Genomic DNA, 26,351 nt, shown 5'->3' with positions numbered 1-26,351 from the left:
CAGAAAATATGAGACTCACTGAGTCTTCTTGTGGATACCAAGAGCAAGGAATGGTGGCTGTGTCTTCTTCCTGAGACACTTTAGCAGTGGGATGCAGCTGTTTGGTTTCACACCATGCACACTTAGGTGTAACTTCTGATACAGTGAGCTGACAGCATGCTAAGTGTTTGAGCCACACTGGTTCTTAATTTTGGTAGCTAAAGAAAAATCAGTAACAAAATGTTTTTTGTGTGTTGGTTTTCTTCCCCTGAACATGAATGAGAAGGTTTAATTTTAAAACAGGAAGAGCAAAGCCAAAGTGAAGTGTGTTGGTGCTGGAATTGAGCTTTTTTCCTTCTTGATTTCAGATTAACCTGGGCAAGCCTTTCTGTGTGGTATGTTTTTGCTAGGGGTAGAAGGGAACATTGTTTAACCTTTCACAGACTAAAAATAAGATGCCTTCAGCCTAACCCTTGGGAATCTAGCTGATTTGTCTGCTCTTATTACTTGAGTGAGTCTGCCTCATTTGTTCTTGGTATGAATTTAATAAGCCTTTGGTTTTATTTTTTAAAGTTTTCTGCACTCTCCTAATTTTGGTTTTATTGATCACTGTCTTCAAGCAGTATTCTTTTTCAGGTTTTGAACATTCTCTAGACATTCAGCTTTGCTCATGTGTTGTTGATAAGATACCAGGTGCCCTGCTCAGCTGGGCAGAGGAGAGAAAACAACACAAGATTTCTGGATCAATATAAGGACAGGGAAAGATCACTCAGCAATTGCCATCATGGGGAGAACAGACTTGACTTGAGGAAATTAACTGAATTTATTATCAATTATATCAGAGTAGGATAGTGAGAAATAAAACCTTAATAAAAACCTTCCCCCACTCTTCCCTTCTTTGTGAGTTCAACTTCACCCTAATTTTTTTTCCACCTCCTCCTTCCCAGCAGGACAGGGGGCAGGGAATTAGGGTTGTGGTCAGTTCATCTTACATTGTTTCTGCTGCTTCTTTCTCCCAAGGTGAGGACTTCTCACACTCTTCCTTTTCTCCAGGGTGGGGTCCCTCCCACAGGCCAAAACCTGGCCATGGAACCTCCATGCAAATATTTGTCTGGCTCTACTCTCTTTACTACCTTGAATTTCATGGTTTTTCTTCTAATTTCATCTAAAACATATGAAACTATTAGAGGTGATACAGCCACAAAAAATACCAGCTTTCTCATTTAAGTATTCACTGTAGCCTGGGAAAATGTTTATTTTAGTTTTCTCAGCTGAAATCAAAGCACTGCTTCCTATCTTGTACTTTTTTTTATGCTGAGCAAAAATTACACCTTTAAGAGCTAAAGTAAAAATGCATGTTAGGATCAAGAAAAAAAAAAATCTTCATCTTGCAGTTGCATCAGTATCAGTCATCCAGGAATAGCAGTGAGCTAATTAAGCTCAGTGGAATTTTCCATCTGGCATCCTTTGTTAGGCTGTATAGATTTTCCTGCCCTAGTAGGGTAAGCTGCAGTAGGATATTAAAAGAGGTAATAACTTTTGTGCTACTTTAAAGTGGATGTCTGTTTATGTCTGATGTAGCTTTCTCTGGCTCACTTCCTCCATGGCTGCTCTCTCTGAATTAAGGAGCTTCTTGTTCCCTTCAGAGCAGAGAAGGAAGGGACTTTTTAAATATTTTCTCTCCGACAAAGCCCTTAAAATGCTCAGCCAGAAGAGATGGATGTTCAGGGATCTTGCTAATTTTGGGTGTCAGTGTTTGGCACTGTTTTTACCATGGCTGTTTTACTTAAAGAAGGCCATGGACTTTTCTTCCTTTCTGTGCTGATTCCTAGTTGAGTGCTGACCAGTGCAGGGTAGCCCATAGCAACTCCCAGCTCCAGAGGGTGGTTTGGAGCGCCAGTGCTTTTCCTGCAACCCAAGGTGGGCATCCCTCTATTCCCATGGCTCTGGAGACAGGGGGCTGTGTGCTAAGCACACCTGACTGGGGAGCTGGGGTTTTTGAGACCTTGGAGAAAAGAGGCTGTGACAGCTGTACATAAAAACTGTCCTTGAAGGTACTTCTCTGACCCAGCCTCAAAAAGAATAGGCATTTGGTATTTTCTGGATTGCCTGGAATGGGATAAAAGATGTCCACACCATGGCTGGTTCTTGAAGAGCACTCTCACCTAAATCTGTGTGAATTTACATCTTCTACTGGAGTCAGATCCAATGTAAATTCAGCAATCTCTTCCTTAATTCAAGGGTGATGTTAAGACCATAATGAGAAAAATATTTTTGGTATACACCATTGATTTCCAAAATTCCTTGATGCAAATTCTTTCCTTGTCTGTTATTTAAAACAGCAGCTAAATTCTATAAATGCTCACAAGATATGGATAGAATTTCTAGCTTTGCTGTAATTTTTTCCTGTAGGACTACATGAATAATGCAATGCTTAATAAACAATATTTATATATGGATAGATTTTTATAGTGTCTGACTTTAATAAACAGAAGTGCTTACCAGTGAAAGTTCCATATTAAAAATATGTTGCTGAAAATAGTTTATTAATCCAATGTTTTGTAAACAAGACAGCCAGGCCCATTTTCAAGGTGTGAAGCCCCTCAGGTCTGTTCTTGAAACAGTTTCTCACCTGTGTTTTAATATAAAGGTCCTGAAAAGGGTGGCCAGGGGACTCCTGGGTTGGTTTTTTATGACTGAAAGTTTAATAGACTTTGCAGCAGCTGAAGGCCTTAAATCAAAGACAGTGGTCTTGTACCTTAATTTTAAAGCATTATCGGCAAATTTGGAATCTGCCTGTGTCCTTGTGATTAACACCAGCTTTAAACTACAGTTTTTCTAGTTTTCCCAATCTTTTCTGTATTCGGGGAGAACTAGAAAAGTTTGAATCTTGCATTTGCCATAAATTTTAAAATGTTTATCTGATATTTATCTTTGAAGTTACTAAATTTGTTATCAGTATTTTTTTATTCAATGATCTATTTTACACAGTCTTCAGTCATAGTGCAGAAATGTATACTACCTCAGTAATCTATTAAATAATATCTGTTCTCTGCTGTTAATGAGCCTTCTGGCAGCCAAAGTAATAGAAATATGTAAATCAGCTTGACTTTCCTGTTTCTGATGGTGTCTTTCTTTTGGTTGTGTTTTGTTTCAGAGGAATTTTGGATTTTTCTCTTGTCCTTCAAGAATACACAAGTAGCTATTTCAGACAATGCACTTCATGCTTTAATAAACTAAACTGGTTTTTTCTGCCTTGTTTCTTGTGTGATGCAATGACTTTACAATACTATGAACTAAAATAATATGTGGAGTTATACTAATACAGTTAGTATATATCCTTAGCAGTTTTAGACTTTGGCTTTGCATCATTTAAAAATCTTTACTGTTTCAAACTTGCATGATCTTTAAACACATGATCCAAATAGTTGTGTTGGTCATTGTTCACATTGCTGTTTAAAACTGACTTTTCAAGGAAGTACATTTTCTGGAAGAAATGTGGAATTAGGAAGCAGTGGTTAATTTTAGAAATGTCTTTTTTGCAAAGGCACCTTACAGATGTGCAGCTGATCACCTGTATCTTCTGGCTAATAACCAAATCTGTTAAGATGTCTGTTGTTTATCTGAATGCAGATGTTTATAAAATAAGTTTTCCTTAGTGTCAGTACCATAAAAGTGACACAGCTGCAAGAGAGGCAAACAGTGCTTTTAGTTCTCCCTTCAAGTTGTCCAGCAGTATTTCATTTAGCAGCTCCTTTGCCAGTGATGGCGTATAAAGGAAGAAGGAGCAGAGGTTGACTTTCAGACAGCAGCTAGAGCTTCTAGTGCAGGCACTCAAGTTTCTTTAAAATTCTCTTGGTCTTGTAAACTGAAGAAGATGGGATGTCACTGGTCGAAAATAAACACAAAATTTCAAGTTGTCATTTTAAGAGGTTTTTTTTTTTATGACCATTACTATCCTTGAAAATTGTGTTAGAACAGTCAAAGTGCATGTATTCTGGTGCTGAAATTAAGGACTAGACTGTTATTCACCGGAGAGAGCACTTAAAGCACTTTACTCCAATTATATGTCTGCTACTCGATGCACGAGGCTGTTAGTGCCTCCTGAAGCAATTATCTGTAAAAGTCTTGTAGTGGAGATCGACTTCCACTGGGTGGTGGCCAAGGCTTGTTTGAGCAGGAGGAAGTAAAGAGAGGCAAACTTTCTTTAATACGGCTTGTCTTTCTTATCTTTTGGGGAACAGTCAGATCTGCTCATATTTGCTTTGCTCCTTTTCATGTCAGGGAATATGTTTTCCAGCTACAAACAAGCACCTGATTGTTCTTGTTTTGCTTAAGTTGTCTCCCTCTACTTCCACTGCTCTCCTTCCTCACCCATTTTTCACCACATTTCCTTTGTTGTTTGCTTACTTTATGCTATATTGCATAGAAATAAACTAAATCACTACCTTTTTTTTAAAAGGAAAACCAGAAAATCTATAGCTCCTGCTCTGTAAACTCTGATACAAGCTATTATAATGTTTGTTTTTGGGAAAAGCCAGTAAACCTACTAGTCTAGAAACCTACTCTGTTGAAGGAAGGAAGGAGAGAAAGATGAAAGTAGAGACATCCATATATCACAGGAATACTGGCAACTTGGGAAGAATCTCATTGCCCAGATTGCTTCGGAGGACAAAGGGACATTTTGATTATTGTACAGGTCAGAACAGTCACAGCTGAACTAGACAGCTTTGTCTTAACTTCTGGTTTTAAAATGCTTTCAATTCTTGTATGTAAACATCACAGATTATAGAAAAGCATTTGTCCCAAAAGTTCTTCTTGTAGAATTTGGCAATTTCTCCATTTCTCAGTCAGACAGATATGTCCAGACAGTGAATTAACTCGGATCTTGGATCAGCAACACAAACAGATACTCAATTGAATTTCCTTTAAAACATCCAGCTAAAATTCCTTCCTGCTCAAATCTGAGGAGTTTGAACAGTGAGTGTATTGAAGTAGTGCAGGAGATGGTTGAGAGCTGTGTGTGAGGCTTTAGGCAGATTTGGAGTGGAAAAATGTTAGATAAAAGAAATGGGACTTGAAGGAATTGGTGCTTTTGCATGCTTGTCTGGCGAGCTGTTTGTGTACCTCTTCAGGTAGAGATGTTTGTTGTGACTTGGTTTCTTTTGTTTGCTTTTGCATTATGGTTTTTTTATCCTCAGCTTTTTGCTTTTATTATTTTTTTTTCCTTTCTTTCTTGCTAGCATGCAGCATCCTGGGTTTCTTGCTGTTACTGCTGATAGTGGACTGCTTAAAGCATTCCCAAACACAGTTGGCATGCTCTTGTGCATTTGAAGAGTGTCCCATTGTAGTCCTGTGCATGGTGGTAATTTGGTTATCCTCTACTTGTTTATTGTGTGAACTTTTTTGGAACCTCAGGAGTTTTTATTTGTTTGGGTGGTTTTTTTTAAGTTCTCATTTCTTTGGAAGTGACAACTCCATGTGTGTGGGGGTATTTATATATGATTTGTACACTTAGAATTAAGTAGCCATTTTGCAGTTTCAGCAAATTTCCTTTAGAAGATGACTGGTTACTGGTTTGTAAGATTTTTTTTTTTGATGTAACATCATAGATCCTTACACAATTCCTTTCCTTCTAGTGATTTTTATGGCTGGAGGTGATCAGTGGAGCACCTTTGAACCAGAACAAGTCCTGTTCTGGTAGCCTTGACTCCTGAGTTGGTACCTCCAGCAATGTGGCCTTGCTTAGTTCCACAGGCAGATGTGGGTGACTGAGCAACCAGTGCCCCTTGTTGGCGTCCAAGGTCAAGTTAAAACAAGTTTTGTGGAAGTCCTGTGGCTGAGGTTTAACCTGTATTTCTTCTTTTCCCCACTGAGCCTTCTTCCACACATTCTCATTGTTCTGTATTTTGTTTTCCCTGACAGCACTGAGCTCTGGTGTTACCAGCCTATAAACACAGGATCGTGCTGTTAAAATGCAGAGGTTTTCTTCTAAATGAATTATTCTCTTGCAACACTTTCCTTGTTGCTCAGGATGTGAATTAATGTTGAATTCTAACAGTTTCACTACAGACATGGCAAAATTTCTCTGACAATCATTTTACAGCTGTAATTCATGTTACAGGATACATCATCTAGACCATGCAGCCCACATAGGGTGTTCCTTTACCTTGAAATGAGAAGGAAAGGTGACACAAAGCAGCCTTGATAGAATTCAATAAAAATGTCTGCAGTATTCTCACTTGGGTTATTAGAGCTTAATGGTAATTAGGAAACCTTAAGTGTGTGAAATTAAAAACCAAAACCTCACACAAACCCGACTTCTGTAGTGCAACCTAGTATATTTAAAGGATCTCCTATTGCTCTGTAGACATTTCTTAGAGTAAAAGCTGGGAGAAAATAAATCAGTTCATGCTTTTGATGACCCTGGGCAAATGAAGGAAGCATTGCAGCTACCAGAGAAACTGGTCTTCAGGTTTTTATATATATGACTGGAATATTTTAACTTAAAGTGTGGAAGAGAGTAAACTCTTTTTCTAAAACATGTCTTCTATACAAGGACAGAAATTAAATACCTTAGTGATGCTGCAGAGCCATTTTCTTGTGCTATTCCATAACTACTTTGGATCTCCTGGAGACTGTAAATGGATTAGCAGCCCATAAAGATTATTTCTGTATGATTTAGATGGCAGGTTTTTGGTATGTATTTTGTATGTAGCAAAGTATTTTTTCTTAATGCAGACTTCATTCTATTTGCACATTCAAGATTAGTAAGACTGAAAGCACTGCCAGTTTAAGTATCAGGAATATTTATTATATACAGAATTCATTTTTATTTAGGAGACAAGATCTTCAGCTTTGCCTAACAGTGTATTTGAGGATGCAGATGGAATTAAATTATACAAATGCCTCTTGCCAAACAGAAGCAAGCTCAGAAAGTGAACTCCTATTCATAAAGACTAAAGCACAATTTTGGAGAGGCTGGTGCAGCAGTCAGTGTATTGCAGAGCTGTTACATCACCTCTTTTCCAGCATCCATGCAACTCCTTCCTTTGTCCCATCATCTGTTCTTCCAGTGGAGGAGCATTCCTTTGCTGGGGGGTGCAGGTCTGAGAGCCCTGTTCCAGATTTTATTTGGGAATAGTGGGGGCCCATATGGAAAGAGACCAAACATCACACTTGGAATTGCAAGAGCCCCTCACTGGAGCCTAGTGCTGAGGCTGGCCCCACCGTGTTTGCTGTGTGTGAAATGAGGTTTCTGAAATTATTTCTGAAGCAAAGGGTGGGTTTTTGGTTTCCATATGACCTTTGGCACTTAGAAGGAAAAAATCAAGAAAACACTAGTTTAATTGTTTGGCAAATCTAGGCTGTTTCTATTAAGTTGATTTATTTAGTTATCTTGTGGTGATGGCACCATTGTGTTCTTCTCTGCTGTCCTCCTGCAATGGCCTGGCTGGCTCAAACTCAGAGTTTTCCTTTTGTTTATATAGCAACTGATCCGTGCTGGTAGTTTGTTAGCTGTTATAACAAATAACAGTCACCTTGGCTGCTGGCTTTCCTCAGTGTATCTGTATCATGAACCACTCATCAAAGATTGAGCTCCTGCTCCTGCCTGTATAAATGAACATAGCTCACTTGTAAGTACAGCCCTTGTCAGGGAGAGACAGTTGTGTGTTTTCACTCCTGTGAACCCTTAAAGACAAACAAAAAGAATTTAAATTTCAAATAGCTAGAAAGTGAGGTTCTAACTCTCTGATCTCTGATGGGAGGAGATTCTACAGTCCTTGCCTTAGGAAGAAGCAGGGATTAGACAAAATTATTTTTACCAACAACCATTTATATAATTTATTTTGCATAGCATTTAAGCAAGGGTAGCCATTTCTTTTTTCCTCCTTACAACAAAGCTTCTGTTTATAAATAGATACACAGTGAATAGGACTTGTTTGGTAATGCTGACTTTAAAACTTCTGTGTTTTTTTTTTTTAATGCTGAACATCAAATGAATTAAATCTAGATTAATACATTTAATAAGAAGTGCATGACCTTTTCTTCTTATAATGGGAAAGTAATGGATTACACAATTGAATAAGTTATATGCAAGTAGATATGATAAAATACTTTTGCTGTGATTATGGAGGGCGTTGACTGCTAACGAGAAGGATTGCAGTAGAAAATTTGATGTGAATTGTCCTGTGAGCAGCATGGAGCCATGAAACACTTCTTCACTGTTTCTGTATGTCACTGTGGGTTGCTCCAAGTCCCCACATTGTTGATGTTCACCACTGGCTGTTTCAGTGTGTTGAGCTCCAGTCTGGGAGAAGTTTCCATTCGTGTCCTTGTTCTGTAAATGATGTCCTTGTGTCCTGCAAAACCCGCCCATGGAACACTCAATTGAAACCATGACGTAGCCAGTGGTGGTGTCAGCTGCTTCAGTTGTTCTGTATTGATAAAAAGCTGAACTGAAAAAAGATTCTGTGCACAGAGCCTTTTACTGGGGGTTTTTCATACTGAGGATGAAATTTCTAGGCAGGAAAGGGTTTAGGGGGAACAAGGTCTTAATTGTGTAGATGTTAATGAGGAGGTCCACCCAAAAACTGAAGTGAGAGACAGTTCAAAGATGTCATCTGGGAACTTTGTGCATGTGAGGGAGGACCTGATGATGTGGCTTGCTAGAGGTGAACATTAAAGGATGACTAAATGGAAAGCAATCAAATAGAGAGTGATATTTGGAAGGATTTTTAAAGTAGACAAAGTATTTTGCTTAATGTAACAATGTGAGGAGGGTTCCTTACAGAGTTGGTACTGTAACCAACATGCCATCTAGGAAAATGTTTTTTTTCCAGCAGTGTCATGATAGAGCAAAAGCTTGGTGAGATTGCATCAGGTGTAGGAAGCAATAATGGGTTGGGATAAGAGGCTAAAGAAAATCTGTGTTTGTGTCAGTGTATAGAAGAACCTTTGAGGTGTTCAGCAGAATGGTGACCCAGAGGGAGGCCCAGTTAATTTCTAGCTATTTGTGCTTGCATGACAAACAGATCAAAGAAGGCTTCTGTACAAATGTTAATTTATGTTATTCCTGTTCTTGTTTTAGGTAAAGAAGATGAATTTCCAAAGAAGCCACTGGGGCAGATTCCATCAGGACCTCTGCCTTCTGTGCTTAACTCCACTCCAATGCTTAATGGACAGAACAGTACTGGTACACAAGCAGCAAGACAAAGGACAGAGAGAAGACCATCCACAGAAGAAGAACCAGAAAGTTCACCAAATGACCGAAAAAGAATGAATTCTGTGGAAAAGAAACCTTCATTAAAACAGCAAAAGATTCGACCAGTAGAGACACAAAACAGTTTGCCTAAGAATGAGGTGGACACCAGAAAAAAGCCTCAGCCAGCAGAGCAAGACAACTCAAGTCTATACAATAATGCAGCTGCTAATCAGAATTCTAATGCTACTTCCAATACAAGAAGGGAATTTGTACCTAAGTGGAATAAACCGTCTGATATCAAAATAATGGAAAAGACAATGAAACTCACTGCAGAGGTGAAAGGGAGGCCAGTAAACCATTCTGGTTTGGGCCCACCACCAAGTCCTGGAGAAATGCAGCCTTTGAATGTAAAGCAAAAGGTGAGGGTTTTGGATGCTGATGAAGGTAAGCGAGGGTCTAATGCTTCTCAGTATGACAATGTTTCAGAGGATGAAACTGAGGACGAGAATGTTGTTGAAGAGATGCTTGAGAGAGCTCATCCACAAAGTCCTAGGCATGTAGCATTTTCTAACAGTCCAAGAAAGCAAACAGAAAAAATACCAGCTCCATTAAAAATACCCAATAACTACACCTTCACTTCACAACCCAGATCTCCAAAATATGCATCTCAGTCTGATGGTCCATCTCATGGAATGAATGTAAAGCAGCCACTGCCAGGTTATAGTAATCCCCCTACTTACTATGGGAATTCTCCAAAGCATGTTTCCAGTATAGGCAATGCAAGTTCTGCAGCTCTGCATTACCACGGGAATCGACCCAGCCCCTCTGGAAGGCCATACGCTCCTTTGATGGCGGTAGATTATGCCCCAAATAAACTGCAAATTAATTCCTACCCTGCCAGTCGCCAAAATGCTCTTCCACCAGCCCCTGCTCAGACAGAAGTCGCTCCTGTTGATGCATACACCAGCAACTCGAGGTCCTCCCCAGGTGTCAAGTTCATAATCCCTCCAGCAGATTATTTACCAGAGGAGAGAAAGTGGCCGGACGCCGCCTACGTCTACAGACACGAGCCCTACAGGCAGCCCTGGAGCCAGGACCTCAACAAAGGCCACCTGGATAACTTCCAGAAGTACCAGCATTTTCAGCCAACACCTTTACAAGAGCGCAGTCTTCCTGCTGTTTCTGTGGATAGTCCAGTGAGATACAGGACTTCCCCAGCCTTGGAAGAGAATGGTTCCCCACAGTACCAATATGCAAACCCATCAGCTCAAGCCCAGCACTACCGGAACAGAACTGATGGATTGTCTGTGCACGAGTCTGTGCTTCTCTGAGAATCTGGCTGTGCTTAGTAAAATGGCAAGAACCAAAACCAGTTGAACAGTACTGTGTTAGTAGTAGTCCTCCTCAGTTCTCTGAAATGTGGATGGCTCGTGTGAGTTCAAAAATAACGACACTATTTCAGAGATGTTTCAGACTTTGGTTGAAAGCTGGTGGAGTTCTTGGACTTGCATGGAAGCTACTGGAAGTGATCTAATGCACATAGACATAGCAATAAGCTCATATACATCACGTGGTTCATGCTGTCGTCGCTCCTTACATTTTAAATAACTCGTGTTACAATCCTTCTGCCTAAAACCTGTAACACACTGAAAAGTTCTGACTGACATTGTTAATGCACTGTACAGATGTGTGCGTGTGTGCGCCTGTGTGAGTGTGCACTTACAGTACACAAACTCATATGGAAAAGAGCTAAAGAGTTTAAATTTAAATGCATTTAACTTTGGGCAAAGCTTGTGAAGTACTTTTATTTCATATTAATTTTTCTTTGTAATTTATTTGAGAAGCCATTCATTTTGAATGGGAATTTCTGTCATTTTTATACAGCTGCCTCAGCATCCCAGTATCTGTTCTGGGCAGGAGAGATGCTTTGGGATTATTAATTTAATCATATGTGAGAGTTAATTTCCTCTCCTTTGACTACTGTTTGTCATTTTCCTCAGCAGGAAGGAGCAGGCAGGAAAAATCAGATAGCCAAAAATGTCTCTCTGATCTGGCTAAGAAATGGTGCTTAAATTCAGGGCAGTGTTTAGGAGTTTTTTAAGTGCATCAGAAATGGAGAATTTGTACCTTCTAACCCAAATCCACTTTCAGAATGTCGTTCTATATGCAAAAGCCTGGAGCACAGTGAGGCTAATGCCAGATACAGAAATGGTGCTGCACCCTTCACTTTTTGCCATGCTGTGCTGTCAGACTCAAACTGGTTGCAGGGCCAAATCTCACAGGTATCAGAGGATTGCACAGCTCCTTGACACCTCTGTGAAGTGCACGCAGGAGTTTGAGCTTTGCTCCAAGCTTGACATTCCCTGAGCTGTGTGAGTATGCAGTGTCGCTTGTCGAGAGGATTTTGTTGTGTTTTGCCCTTTTTCCCCCAAATTGCTGGTGGGCTCCTGTCTGTGGTGGGGCTTGTGCTGCTGTGCTCGCACTGCACGGTGTTCTACACTAAAATGACCCTGACTGTGGTTAACAGGAACCTTAAACTCCTGCTGATGTAAGTAATTCTAATTAGTCTTTGCAGCCTTTTCTACTTCATGCTTCCCTTTCTGTTTTGACTGTGAATTGGGGGTGGGATTAAAAGCAGGTGAAGAGGCAGATGTAGGATGGAGCTGCAGGACACACCGACCTCTCCCCAGGAGCTGAGGCAGAGGAGGGTCTCACCAGGAGAGGCCCTTGGAGTGCTGAACAGAACTAAACATTGGTATCAACACCAGTTTGGAAGGTTGTCCTGTTCCCTTTTGTTTTGTAAGGTTTATTAACTGAAAACATAGAAATGGATATTATTTTTTTTTCTCCTTTAAAGAATGAGCTTTAGTGCCTAATATTGCTGCAGGTTGGCTCTGTAAGTTTTAAGGTACAGAAGTAAAACAATTTTTACAAATGGAAGTAACATTTACTTAGTATGTTTCAAAACATTTTTTTTTTGTGTATATAACGTGTCTGATGTAATTTTTAATAACTGGGCAATTTTATATTTTAAAAATTGCAAACTGCAGCGAAGTAACTGTAGCCAAGCACTACACTGAAATCTTGAACTAAAATTGTGAAGATAAATATGACTTGGGCTTACTTTAGTTCTGATTGCTTACAGCAGCTTAGAAATGTATGTATATAATATTGTGGCTAAATGTAATAATCTCGGTGTTTAATGATGATTCTGTAATTCATAACGAAGCTGTACAATTTATTTGTGCAAACAACTTGAGGCTCCAAAATATGTATCAGCATTAGTAAATACTGTAGATTTTTATATATAAAATATATACACACTATTTTCTTATTTCATCTGCAACAGTTTTATAACTGTGTACCCTATTTTGATGTGACTGTATTTTTAACATGTTAAAATAATAATAATTAAGCTTATGTTGTTTTGTCTTTCTTCTTAATTATTTGATTAGTTCCAGACTGGACTTTAGCTATTCTCAGCACAAATAGTTGCTTTTCATAAATGAATCATGTGTATATATATGATGTATCCTATTTAATTTGTACATGTTTATTTTTAGACTGAGCAATGTGGATAAAATCTATATAGTCCTTTTGCATTATTGCAGAAGTGGCAAGATTATTGATTATAGTTTATTACACTGCTAAACCTTAGCCTGTCATTTGCAAAAGCTAGGAGCATAAACTGTGATCATTATTTTCTGGTTTTGTTCTAATAATCTCACCCAATATCACTTTCAAAGAGAATTCTTGGCATAAGGAATTTGCAAAGTTGCATCGATCAAAATGCAAAATAATAGTCTGACTGTAGTTTCTGTCTCTCACATGTTTGGAGGATGCTGTTGAGTTGTTTGCTTTTTTTTTTTTTAAAGAAAAGCAACCCAGCCTTTTGTCATCTGTAGTGCAAAATACATTTTAATTTCATTTAACTGGACAAAGCAGACTCAAGGTACAGCCAGGTTTGAGTCTGTCATTCATACCAGTAACAAAACCCACTGGATGATGCAGAGTGAAGGGAGACACAGCTGTGCCAGGGCCTTGCTGTGGAGGGGCTCATCTCAGTGTCATGGATTAGAAATCCTCACAAGAGCTTTGCTGTCACTGCTTTCTTTGATCTGAAAACAGTGGAGTGGTAAGTATCAATATAAAATATTTGAGACCTTTTTTTTCTTCCTATGGTAGGTTTAATAATTTTCCAAGATCTCTGCTTTGAGCTGTATAAACTGTAAGTTTCTTGTCCAAGTTAGTTGTCATGGCTTTCTTTGTGTGAGAAATTCAGCGTAGGGATTTGGAGAATTAACACAGAGGAACACAGAAGACTAAATAAGGAGACATGTCTAACTTCTGTATGGCAAAAATTTAGTGAAATTAAACTAATTAGGATTTAAAGGGGAAAGAAAGGGCCTTGAGTATATGCTGTGGTTGCTTTTCCTTTCACTTGGATGCTCTGCCAGATTAGATCTAATGACTTCAGTGTGGTACTGAAGCATTTAGTCTTGTGCAGTACAAACTGTTCTGGCCATGGAAGAAAGACAAGGAGGATGGTATCTCTGGTACTCTTAACCTTTTTGGTGAGTGGGATGTGATGGCAGGATCCAGGTGCTTGCTTACCTGTATAACCAAGTTTTTATGCACTGCAAGTGAAGACAGAAGCCATCTCTGCTCCTTCCAGGGGATGATTCTGGCATCAGATTTGGTGATGAATCTGAATCTAAACATCCACTTGCCTGGGCAGCTGAGGAAGAGAATATGACCTCAGGAAAATTCTTTCCCTTTCTCCTGATCCACCTGTGGCTAGTCTGTAATGCTTTAGGAAACGCAGCACAGAGGAAGGAGAAAACCTGTTTAGCCAGAAGTCTGCTAAGGAGAGTATTCCCTCCTACACCTGCTGATCACTACTTAAAGCATGATATTGCTTGCAGTTGTTTCAAAATTACCAGACTGGAGTGGACAACCCTGTTTTTCTCATGGCCAAGATGTGTAAATGCCAGTTACCTCTGTAATATCTGTCAGCAGGATGAATCCCTTGTTGTAAAAGTAACTGTTCTGTCCCCACTATCAGTAAACTTTCAAGGCAAAAAGCCAGAGAGTTTTAGAAATCATGGAGGATGCAGAACACAGAAGTACCTCATTGCTAGTCAAAGATACAACATTGTAATAAACCACAGAATAATTCCAAAATTAGATGCAAACAGTAAACAACAACGTTGAAATGTCAAAAGACAGAACAGCCTTCCAGTGTGGGGAAGCAAATCCAAAGCTTCCCTGAGGTACATAGGCATTTTCCAGGGTGATTCTTCTCAAGAATCCTATCCTGAATTTCACTTCATCCTCAATATGACTTTGAAATGGACTTGCAAATTGCAGCCTTTTTTTTTAATCTCCCCCTTGGGTGGCATTACACTGCATGCACAAAGAAGAATACTATTTAAAATATGCCATCAAACGCCCACCGTTTCATTTCCAGCAGAGAACATTCCACTTTCGATACTTCAGTGAGAGGAAAATATAATCTTTTTTTGTAGTCCTTTAAATACTGCATTTTTGTAAAGTTCTGTAAATGTAGCATAGTTACAGTTTAACAGCTGCTTAACCAAGTATTGTTCAGATGCTTGGTTAGAGATCCTCTTTAGAGGATCTTTAGATGGCATGAAGCTACTGCATAATTTGCTGCAGTTTCTTTTTTCTTCTGGGCAATATTAAGACAATCCAAATGCTTTTAGTGGCAGAGTTGCAATGAGGAGATGACTAGGCCAACAACTGAAATTGGAAATATAATTGGAGTCATTTTGGAATAGCCTTTAAATGGTTGCCAAATCCTGGGAAAGACACCATTTTCTGGGTTCTTTGTGCCAAGAGAACTTCTTACTGCAGCAGGGAACATGTAGGTCTCTCTCCTGAGTGATTTGATTCTCTCTGCTCACACCAACTGCTTTTCTTTGTGCTTATGGAGTTAATATGTTAGTAGAAAATCAATGGAACTTTTAGAATGAATGATGAGAAAACAAAGCTATCTTGTTCTGACTTTTCTTTCTTCCTTTTTTTGTTTGTTTGTTTTACTGATTTTATTGTCAGCCTTGTCAAGGTGAGCTGTGTGTGATGTGATTCTTCTGTCTTCTTTCTCTAGTAATGTGCCAATGTGTTTTTCAGAGGTTTTGTGATGCCTTTTTGCTGCTGTTTCTGCTGCATATCAGAGGTTATTGTTTGCCTCTTCAGCTTTTCCTTTCTAGCTTATGTGCAAATTAAGGGAACAAAAATTATATTTTCAGTATTGCAGTTGGTCAGAAATTCTCCAAGAAGGGTAATTCCTGACAGAAAACAATTTAATTTGGCAGTTGGTGAAGGATGCTGTAAGGTGGAGACTTTTGTACAAGTCAGTGGAATCCAAAATTTAAGGTTGCTTCTGCTTGAGGACAAGCACCAAAATATATGGTTATATTAGACACAGGCCAAGGAAGAATTTTTTTGCAAAATGCTGTGTCCTGCCACAGAAACATGCTGGCTTGGAGCTACAGCTGCCCTGCCAGTCTAATAAGTTTGATTTGGTTAAGTAAATAACCTGTTTCCTGCTAATGCTTTGCTTTTGTCAGATTTTTCTGCTGGAAATGAGGTAAAGAATTGAAGTCTGGGCTGGGAAATGGGGTGCCTGAGCTCCTCCCTTTAATTAGGAGAACTGAAGTTGGCTTTTGGTTCAAACCATCCACTTCAGTCATTGTGTTTGTAAGTTCAGGAGTATCTTTTAGAATAATTTGTGGTATTGTCCCTTAGGACTTGGGTCTTTTTCAATAACAGAAGGTCTGTTAGATTACTTTCTGTGCCTTCTTTTTAAACTGCCCTGTTCCCATATTTCCCCAAAGAGAGCTCAGATCTGGGAAAGACTCCATAGGTAGTAAATTAATCTTAGTGGGTGATGGTAGATCTCCAGTGCTACCATCAGGTGGGTTGGATGGTATTTTCAGGCACCTTAGCACTCAGCATGAAAACTGGGGTTTTGCAGTACAGGTAAGTGGAAAAGCTTTACTGGTGCAAGGCTCCCCTTGAACTCAGCAGCAATGTGTGTTTTACAGTAAAACTCACACAGCTTTGAAGCAGAAGGGCTGGTTCTCAAACATGGTGATGCTTAACTGCCTTAACCTTTGGGAGTAGAGTTCAGTAGAGCTTGTTTCTAGCAACACTGGGGTTTTGTTCCTCTGAAATTTCACAGGGAAGGAAACCACAAGGGTTATCAAGTCCAGCTCCTGGCCCTGCACAGGACACCCCAAGAGTCACACCCTGTGCCTGAGAGCAAGTGCCCGCAGCAGCTCCTCATATGGCCTCCAGACCCTTATTACTCTCCTTTGGACACTGTAATAGTTTAATATCACCCTTGCATTGTGGTGCCCAAATCTGCACACAGCACTCAAGGTCAGCAGTATCCTGGCTGAAACACATCCTGGAGAACGTGTGCTCTCAGAGGAGGAGGAGCTGGGTTCATTCTGGAAGTCAGCACTTTCAAATTCCTGGACACATGAAGGTAATCTAGAACAAACTTGGTATCACGTTTATGTTAAAGTGGTTTTAAAACAGTGCTCTTGGCCTCAGTGTTAGAGACAGCTCACCCAATCAACCTTCCAGTCTCTAAAGAAAGCAACTGTCTTAGAAGATCTTTCTTTGATGTCATTTGTTTGGACTTTGTGTCTGGAACTCCTGAAACCCTTCAGAGTGCTCTCCTTTTTTGTTCCCCAGGTTTCACAGTGTCAGGTTTTTTTCATCTGAGTTTTTTTCAATTCCAGTAGATATGTCCACCTGTTTGCTTCTCCAGTGAATGAGTTTTCTTTCAATTCTTGTGTCAGCCTGTCAGGAGCCTCATGCTTGGTGTCAATTCATTGCATTCTCCAGTCCATCCCAAAGTCTGTCTTCAATTTGCAGTGCTGTCACTTTGCTTTGGAGAAAACACTGAAAAAGGGACAAAGTACATAATTTGGAGATCATAAAACAGAAATGATGAGTGTAAAAGCCAATCATAAGCACTTTAGAAAGGTCTGTCTGGTGGTTGTGCTGTGAGCAGCACCTGTATCATCAGAAGTGACAGAGGTGCTTATCTATTACCCTGCTAATTGGAAGGGCTGGGATCATCAGTGGCTTTGCTGAGCTGTTTTCCCCAGTGATACCTAGCTTGTGTGGGAGGTTGTGTCCATGATTTGACAATTTGATGCTGGTCAGCACAAAGGAGCAAGTCAGCCTTTGCTGGATGGCTGAGAATAGAATTCTCTGTAAATATTTAATCACACATAGTGAATAAAGAAGGAATAGTCACTCTTTGCCACAGATTGAGTACTCTCACAGCTACAGAAAGTAATTTGCAGCTGCTGGAGGTGTACAGAGCTGTACCCCAACTTTTTTGATGCTGTACGTTGTGATTTGCTGTGAAATGTGTAAAAGTGCAGCACTTACCTCTGGTGTGCTTTTTGCCATGCAGTTGTGCATCCAGGTGGGGAGTGTCCATCCTGCCTGCTCCCATTGCTTTCCTGCTGAACTCAGCTGCTGTTGGGCACACCAAGTCTGACAGGGGAAGAAATTACCCCCTTGTCTGCTCTATTCATGGCTCCTCCTGGGTGCTGGTTGTTTATTTATTTTGCGACAAAGCTTTACAATATATTCGGTTTCCACATCTCCTGGTCTTCCCTGCTCTGTCCAAATTTTGCCAAATACTAAAGAGAGGGGAAAATCATGAATTCTGGAGTTAAGCAACTGCAGACTTGACCTGCTGGAAATTGTGCAGCTCTGTCTGCTCCCCACAGAGAAAAGTTCTGGTAGCCGAACTTCAGAATGGAACAAAATAGTTTTGCTCTTTAAATGCCATTATAAAACCCCATGATTTCAGTGACTGGGTGGGGTGTCACGCTGGGCACACATTTATCATTGTAAATGTTATGTCTGAAAGGCTTTGAAATGCTTTCAGAACGTGTGATTTTGGGCACATAAGCAGATCACTTTTATTATAACCTTCATGTTGCACTCAATAGGGTTGATCAGGTGATGTTTTTCCCTGTTCATTTAAGTGGTTTCTTACAGAGGCCTTTGAGTTCCAGAATAATGTTCTGTGCAACCCTGATAATTACTTTCTTATTAACTGGAAGGCCAGACTCCCTTGTCTACCACCCCTTTTAGAAGTGAATCATGTTCTGATATTAAAATGACCCTAAGCTGAGATCTCAAGTTTCCTTTCCAGCTGAACTAATGGGGCTTGTAGGAGGGAAGAAAAACTTCCATGACTGCTAATTATCCTTGGATTGGATTAATAAAGGAAAATTACTTAACCACCCATCCAAAGATGGAGAGTTAGCTTACCTAGGAAAAGACTTGCCAGCTGCTAACAAGGTAGTTGCACTGGATTTGCCTTTTTTAAAGATACCTTGGGTGCATCCCCTGAGTACTGTACCCAGAAGGATTCATCCTTGTGTGCTGGAAGGGCTCAGCACAATCTTAGCTGGCAAGTTGGCCACCTCAGTGGATGCCTTTGGAGCTAAACCAAGGACTGTGTTTCCATCTACGAACCTGACCATGACCTGTGGAGGCCATTGGGGGTTTATAAATAATTTTTAAGGGGTTGATCTTCAGAAAAGAAAGGTGAGCTGTCTGAACTTCTCTCTTGATTCTTTTCTCTTTAAGCAAAACAATAGGAGTGAATTGCTGTGGGGTTGGAATTGTTTCCAGCCATAAGAGCAAACAGTGCTCAGACAGTGCTGAAGGAGCACTTTCCATGATGGTGTTCCTATAAGGGAATTGCATTTAATTATTTTAAATTATTGAAGCAGGCCAAAGGGTTGTGTCCAACCTTTCAAGTGACTTAGTACCCACTATTCTTCATGTAGTTGGAGGAGCCAATGTCCATGTCTCTTAGGAAGGCAAGTAAGAACTGTCTTTATATCCTTGGCATCTAACAGATGATCAGTTTTACCATTAGCATAGCTGAGCTACTTTATAAAACCTCCCCAGCCTGCATTTTCTGTCTGACACTTCGTTGATAGTGTTGTTTATATGAAAAACCTGCAGCCCTTTTATTTTTAACTCCTGTGTTAATGATGGGGATGCTTAGGGAGAAATTCCCTCTTTGCTTTTTTGCTTTTGCTGTGAAAAAATAATAAATGCTTGTCAGCCTAACAAGATGTAAAGTGCCTCCCCTGCTCTGCAACATTTAATTCCTGAGGTGTCTTTGTAACTGCACTTTGTTTTGCTGAACAGATTTTCTCAAATATTTTCTATCACATCAACTTGTGATAAGTCTAGTCTGACCTTTTGGACTTATTTTTGGCTCAGGGCATTGTGTTTCAGTCACTGCCTCCTTCTTTCTCTCCCAGCTAAGAGCTGAATAGACCTAGAGGATGCTGGTTGTGGGTATACCTGAAATGCAGCGAGCTAACAAAAGAAAATGAAAATGGCTCTTTGAATTAAAAAAGCTTTATTAGAATGTCAGCTAGAATACTTAATTATCTTAATTAGAATTCAAAGCTATGAAGAACATTCTTAAATATTTAAGTGCTCTCTGCCCTTGTCCATTAAGTGTAGATCTTTTCTTTTCTGCCCTTGTCCTGTGCAGATCTTTTCTTCCAATTCTTAAGTCAACCCAGCCATGTTTTTGGGGTTACTGCAAGCTCTGAGCTGCCCCTCTCATCCACAGAGAGTTGTCCCCACGGGATGTTCACTCTCTGCTCCTCTCAGCAGGTTTAAACCTCTCTGATGAGTCTTTCATAGCCAAGTTTCTGCTCTTGGCCCTTTCTGCTGCCAGACCACCTTCTGCTCGTGGAGCTCTGTCCCGTGCAGGCTCAGGAACCTTCATCCTCTGCTGACTAAGTCCTGCCCACCCCATCTCTGTCTCCTTGACCATGGGAACTGAGAAACCACCTGGCACAGAACCACAGCAAAGGCTGGGGCAGATTGGGATGGGTCTTGCCTGGTACCTGCCCAACCTTCCCTGCTTCTTGCTTGCAGCTGGGGAGTTCCTCCTGTCCTCGGGAGGAAAGGCTTCCATGGCAGACCAGTCCTCCAAGACTGCAAATACAGAGTGCACGAGCCCACTGAGCTCAGCAGAGCTGGGATATTTACGTGTGAGAGAATTTTCCATAAGCAAATTGAAAAACCCATCAGTTTTTGAATGTTTGGTGCCTGAGATTAAAAATTTTGAGTAGGTCTTTATAACTGTTATTGATACATTTCATACAGTGCAGAGTTGGCACTGTACAAATAGCTCTTCCTGTGTCTGATTTCCATTTTTCTTTTAAATTGCATTTCTTTAATCTTTAATTTCACTCAGTATTTGGGTGGTTTGTTTTTTTTGGGTTTTTTTGCATACACAGATGTGGGATGATGCTTTTATCTCTTCTCAGAAATACTGAACTAAGTTGGTTCTCTCTGAGTTTCTCTGTAGGATACCAAATATTTTCCTCTCTTCAGTATAGATGAACCTGTTGCTCTGGAATACATTTATTAATTCACATGGAAAAAAAAATTTTGTTGTTATTTTAATGGGAGTCTTTTCTGTAAAGATGTTGTTTAAAAGCTTGTATTTGAAATGAGATTTTTATTGTAACTGCTCCAAGAGGACCCTCATAGCCTTGACATCTGAAGTCTTCCAGAAGAAGCTAAGTGGGCTCTGTGTTTGAAGTGGCAGCACAATGCAAAGATGTAGCAGGAGGGAAACATATTGTATTAATTCTAACAAACTTCAAGAAACTTATAATATCTATGAAAGTTCTTCACATCTTTTGTTCAGAGGTGTCAGATACAAAGAACGTTGAAATCAAGGACAAAGATGCCACAAAGGCTTGTGTGAGATGGAGGACCCAGACCTCTTTATGAGAGTGAGACAACTTCTCTTGGGCTTCTTTCAGAGAAATAACAATAATAACAATAATAAAAAGCCACTCAGCAACATCTCTGAACACAAAGGCTGAACAAGTCTCTGTCCTGTGAGACTGAAATGATTATTTAATAAGTAATTAAATCTAGTCAAGGACAGTTGACACACGAGGTACAATCTGTGTTTGTGACTTTGGTTGCCAGCTCAGGTCATCCCTTGTCCCTAGACAGGCAGGATCAGACTGTGTGTGAGTGCCCATTGTATTTAGAGAGAAATTATTGACCTGCCTTGCCTGTGAGTTTGGGGTTTTTTAGCAATATTTGATGTGGGTTTTATGAGTTGCAGAAACTTTCAAGAATACATCTATTATTAGGCTGTAAAAATGGGAACAAATCAAGGGAACTTAGACATCTTCTTGTTCTCTGCTTCTAGCTGATTAATCTTAAAACTTACAGCTGAGGACCCTAAATATTGTCTACAAAAATAAATTTACAAAGGCACTGACTTCCAAAGAGCATTTACTGTCTCGTCTCTGCAAACTATTGAGAATTTAACTGATGCTGTTCAATTGGTGACTGTGCTACATATCACAGGTCTTTACAGTTTTTAAAATTACTTTTTAATGCCGTATGCAAATACTTTGGCTCAGTAAGTGTGTTGATATGAAGCACCCATGAAATGAAGCTTTTGTTCCCAAGCAAAGATCAGTTGAATTAAGACCACTATGACAGACAAGAATTCATAATGCTTTGGCTTCCAGTTCTTTGTTGAAATCTTCCTGGTTCCCAGAAGGATTTCTTTGTGTTTAGTTATTTTTTAATCAATTTGCCTGTATTATGATCCTTCCAAAAAAACCCAAACCCCAAAGTCAAAACAACAGCAACAAAAAAACCCCCAACCCTCAAACAGCTTCTTTTGTAAAACTAATTTCTGATCATCTAGTGCTATCTTATCTGTTTGTCATCTACAGAAACTTTTTACATGAGCATCTAGAACATTGATAAAATATTAAATAATATTGAGCCAAGAGTTATTCCCTGGGGAAATCTGCTGGGAAAAGCCCCACCAATTCCTGTCTCCCACTAATGCGATTACATGAAGTTGCCTTTTGATATCAGTGTTTACAATTTTAACATTAATGTCCAACAATAAAGCTGTACCTGACACTTGGGATTTCTTTGTTTCAAGTTGCCTTCTTTATTATGCTGAATTCTTGAAGTTTATAAAGTTTTCATTGAATTTTGTACTCTCCATTATTACTTGTCTGTATTTTCAACCTGACTGAAACTCCTCACCATTTCCTGCTCTGCTTTTTAATTTTTTTTCTTTTTTTTAAGTAGTTGTACTTTAACTATATGTATTTTTTGCAGATCACAACTTTTTACATGTCTGCTGGGCTTGGGTTTTTTTTGCTGTCAGGTGAAAGACCTTTATTTTTTCCCCAGAAACTCTTTATTTTGTTATGTAGCTGCAGGCCATGTCCAGCACTGCTTGCTCCTGACAGATTAGCTTTCCTTTCTCTACATGATACGCTGATTTTTGTAGTATAGTTCACTCTGTTGTCTCACCACATCTGGTTGTGTGCTCAGATGTCAGTGTTTTACTGATCATAACCCTGAGTATTCAAAGACCTCAGAGTCAGGGTCAGAATATCTTGGAGGACTGAGCCATAGGGTGTTCACTTGCCCATCAGGAGCTGAATTAAAATCTGATAATGATTTTGAGAGGGAAACAGCATTAAATACATTTCCTGTGTACCTGGTGTCTTTACTGGCTGGTAGAGATATATAAAGATATTATAGATGAGATGTAATATAAGAAAAAATTATTTCTTTACCTATTCCAGGTGTAAATGTTTTAAAGACAGTAGTCAGGTATATGGATCAGCTAGCATTTATCTGGAAGGAATATTTTGCATAACATTTTGCATAATATTTATTTACATCCTCCTCCAGAGCTGGGAATCCAGCTGCAATTGCCATTGGAATGCACAGATAGTGTTAACAATACTGGTGCCAGGAAGATTTTCTTATCCTTCTCAAATTGCCAAAGGATTTATTATCCTTTACAGCCAATACTTCATGGACTTGTGTTATGAATGTTTGTTGTTTAGAATTTGTCACTGAGGAAAGGCCAATTCCAGACGTGGTGCTCTAGATTTGTGATGTCGTGCAAAGCCCAGGTTATTTTTCATAATTATTAATATTGCTTTGGTGACAGTCCAAAGGTGAGTTGTATCTGCTCATCTCCAAATGACCCTGTGAAGATGAGCAACATTTGTAATGACTTTGGTCAGTGGCTTCTTAGCTGTTCTAAGTAATTTCAGAGCCCAGCCAAGGGATTTACGTTTCCATAAACAGATCCCACCCGCAGAAACTGTCTGAGCTTGAGGGATCTGGAAGAACTGGCTGTTCCATCAGCGTGTCCAGAGCTTCCAGCACGGGAATCAGTACAGCTCGTCTGTGAACTGGGAAGGCACCCCAGGTGGTGACATATAAAAAGGACACAGAGCATTCCCTTTCTTTCAGAACATCTCTCTCTCCTGCTGGCATTGGGTGATGCATTTTAAAGAGGATGGGTGATTTTGGTCAGAAGTTTTTCTGAAATAATTCTGTTGAATATATTTCCAAAAAAAAAACCAGAAAAAGCAAAGCAGATGCTTTTCTCTCTCTCTCTCTTTTTTTTTAATATGAACTTTTAGAATTTCTTTTGTTCAGAGTTACTGAAGGCTTTGAATTTGCTTTTTTTAGGCGAGGGAGGGGGTAGGGGACATGGGCACAGACACATGAACGGAGGATTTTAATTTTTAACACTAACCTTAAATATTACCAGGCTCAATCAAACCTTCTCAATGGGGATTGCAGAATTTAAATAGAGTTTTTAGACCTGCAGCTGAGCAGGCTTCACCTTTGCCGATGGGAACAGCTGTGGTTTGCTCCTGCTCCTAAATGAACTCTGAAAAGTAAATATTTCCATGGGGCAGTCCAAACAAAGGGGTTTTGGGGGGGGGGCGGGGAGCAGAAATTGTTTAGACGCTCTTTTAGGAAGTCTGGATGATGATTTAGCTGCTCACTGCTGCACTCCTCTGGGAGTGCCTGATAGACCCATTCCCAGGGGTCCTGAAGATTGGAGCAGATGGAGAATCTGTGGCATAAGAAAAGCAGGTGTTGCTGCAGGTCTTACAGTGGAAACATAGCTGGAGTACTTCCAGTATCCCAGGGATGTCCTGTATAAATTAATGGGAGTTTGAAGGAATACCATGTGAGTGAGGAAGAATTGGCTACTTTGGAGGTTACAAAAAAAATTAAAGCTTCATCCTGCTCCTGGAATTTGCTGTCCTGCAGGAGAAACTCCTGGGAAGAATATGCCTGAATACTGCCAAGGGCAGACACCTGGGCAGTTTCTTCAGGATCCATCCCTGGGGACAAGCCACAGAGGGCAGCAATGTGGGTCCTCTCCTGTGCCAGCAGAATGATGGAGGAGGAGGAAAAAGTCTGGTTTTCCAGTGGGGAGGAGTAGGAGTATTTGTAGTGTGTGTGTTTAGGCACACAGCAAGCCTGGAGTGGCTCAGTGGAGCTGTGCTGGGAGCCACAAGCTGCTCCCAAGGGTGGCTGCTTTGGGAAAACATCTTCCCAGCAAGCACAACCACTCAACGCTCCATCAGGAGCTAGAGGAAAGCTGGAGTACATGCAATACATCCAAACCACCTGCCCAACAAACAGAAGGAGGAATCAGATGTGATGGACAGCCAAGGAGAGGGAGAAGCTGTGATTGCCCTGACCCATTTGGGGTTTTTTCAGAGCTTTGAGAGGATTTTCCTTTGAAGATATTTACCCTAATGTTTATATTTTCTGTCATCTCATGTTTCTGCTTATGATTATTCACAGCAGCTCAAAGGTGACTTCAGCAAGACCCCTGGGCCCATGGTCACTTCCCTCAGGAGCTGCTCCTGCTCTTGGAGGCAGTTTTATGGTTCTTGGGGAGCTCAGCTCTCTCCTCTAGAGCAGCCCACTGGGGGCCCAGGTGCTTTCTGCTCCTGCTCTGTCAGCAGGGATTTGAGGAGATGGGTTTTTTCCCTGGCGAAATAGATCGACTACGTTTGACATTTAAATTGTCATGCAGAATTAACCTGCCACTGAGATAACAGGAGGAGGACAGAGCAGCTTTCTCTTCCAGCCATTCCCCCCTCCCCGGATTTTCCTCCAGAGACTTCAGTTTCTCCTCTGTATCCTTCTCCCTGTCCAAGTTTGCATCAAGCCAGACCAAAGAGCAGCAATTCCTATATGAACATTCAATTAGTCCCATATTTAAATCTTGTCACTGTGACCTAGTGAATTATGCAAAGGGCTGGATACCAGAAATCAATTGAGTTCTAATTCCCAGCCCTGGCACCGGATCTCTCAGCATATTGCTATAGGCAAGTTATTTCAGCACATTTTCTCTCTCCATTTCTTCCCCATAAATTGCACATGTTAACATTAGGTGATGCAGCAGCATCACAGATGTACTGAGATATTTGGGTAGAGGAATTACAGCAGCACATCCCACTCTTACATTGTGTGCCCAGGTCTTTGCATCAGATGTTTATTTAAAAATGCATCCGCAGCAAAACATTTGCCAAACAAAGGATGATTCAGGCTTTGTCTAACTTCCATTAAAGATACAAGGTCTGGGGAAAATATTTCAAATTATTATCATATGAAAGACAGTTTAAGATGAAGAAGAGGTTACAAGAGAGTAAAATACTCAGTATTTTCTATCCCAAAATGCTAAGTTATCACTTACATGCAGTCCAGCACGATGGCAATTCAGAACCATGGGGGTCCTTATCTCCCATGGCTCATGCAGAAATTATTGCGTATGTTGTTATCAAGAACAGCCTGAATCCAGTGGGAGAGGCTGCATCAGTGAGAAGGGTGCCATCACATGCAGGGCCTTAGGATTTTTTTTGAAGTTTTTTTCCACCTTGATGGAATGTTTTTAAGAATGGCTTTGTAAAAAGCCAGCACTAAGTCTACAGTGCTCTTCAGTGAAGAATTTGTAATGCAAAGGAAATGTAAGTATGATAGAGAAAAAGGAAGTATTATACCAGTTTACGAGCCTTTCATGTTGGTTTCTTAGAAATATTAGGTGAGTACTTTGTCTCCTATTTGCTCTCTGTTGCACCCAGTCTGGTTCTTCCCATCACACTGCACTCACAAGTTAATCTCTGCACTTTGCAGTTGTTATCTGCTAATGGAGGAACACAAGTGACTTGTGGCAGAAACCTAAATGGTATTTATATAAAAAACTACTGGAAAATATCTACTTGTGATCAGTGTTTCC

The 26,351-nt window shown here is 40.1% G+C and overlaps 1 protein-coding gene across 9 annotated transcripts in view; it reads left to right on the top strand.

Annotated features, from left to right (window-relative positions):
- Positions 1–12,604, top strand: part of USP6NL (USP6 N-terminal like) — a 110,796-nt gene extending 98,192 nt beyond the window's left edge. For all 9 annotated transcript variants that reach the window (XM_064421735.1, XM_064421740.1, XM_064421739.1 and 6 more), the window contains one exon: positions 9,071–12,604. In XM_064421735.1, the coding sequence (XP_064277805.1) occupies positions 9,071–10,515 (1,445 nt within the window). In that variant the 3' untranslated portion in view covers positions 10,516–12,604. The remainder of the gene's footprint in view (positions 1–9,070) is intronic.
- The last annotated feature ends 13,747 nt before the right edge of the window (positions 12,605–26,351 follow it).

This window comes from Passer domesticus, chromosome 5, assembly GCF_036417665.1.
Source record: "Passer domesticus isolate bPasDom1 chromosome 5, bPasDom1.hap1, whole genome shotgun sequence".
NCBI classification, from domain to species: domain Eukaryota; kingdom Metazoa; phylum Chordata; class Aves; order Passeriformes; family Passeridae; genus Passer; species Passer domesticus.
Note: the sequence above shows the minus strand (reverse complement) of the source record. Positions and strands in the feature narration are given on the sequence as shown.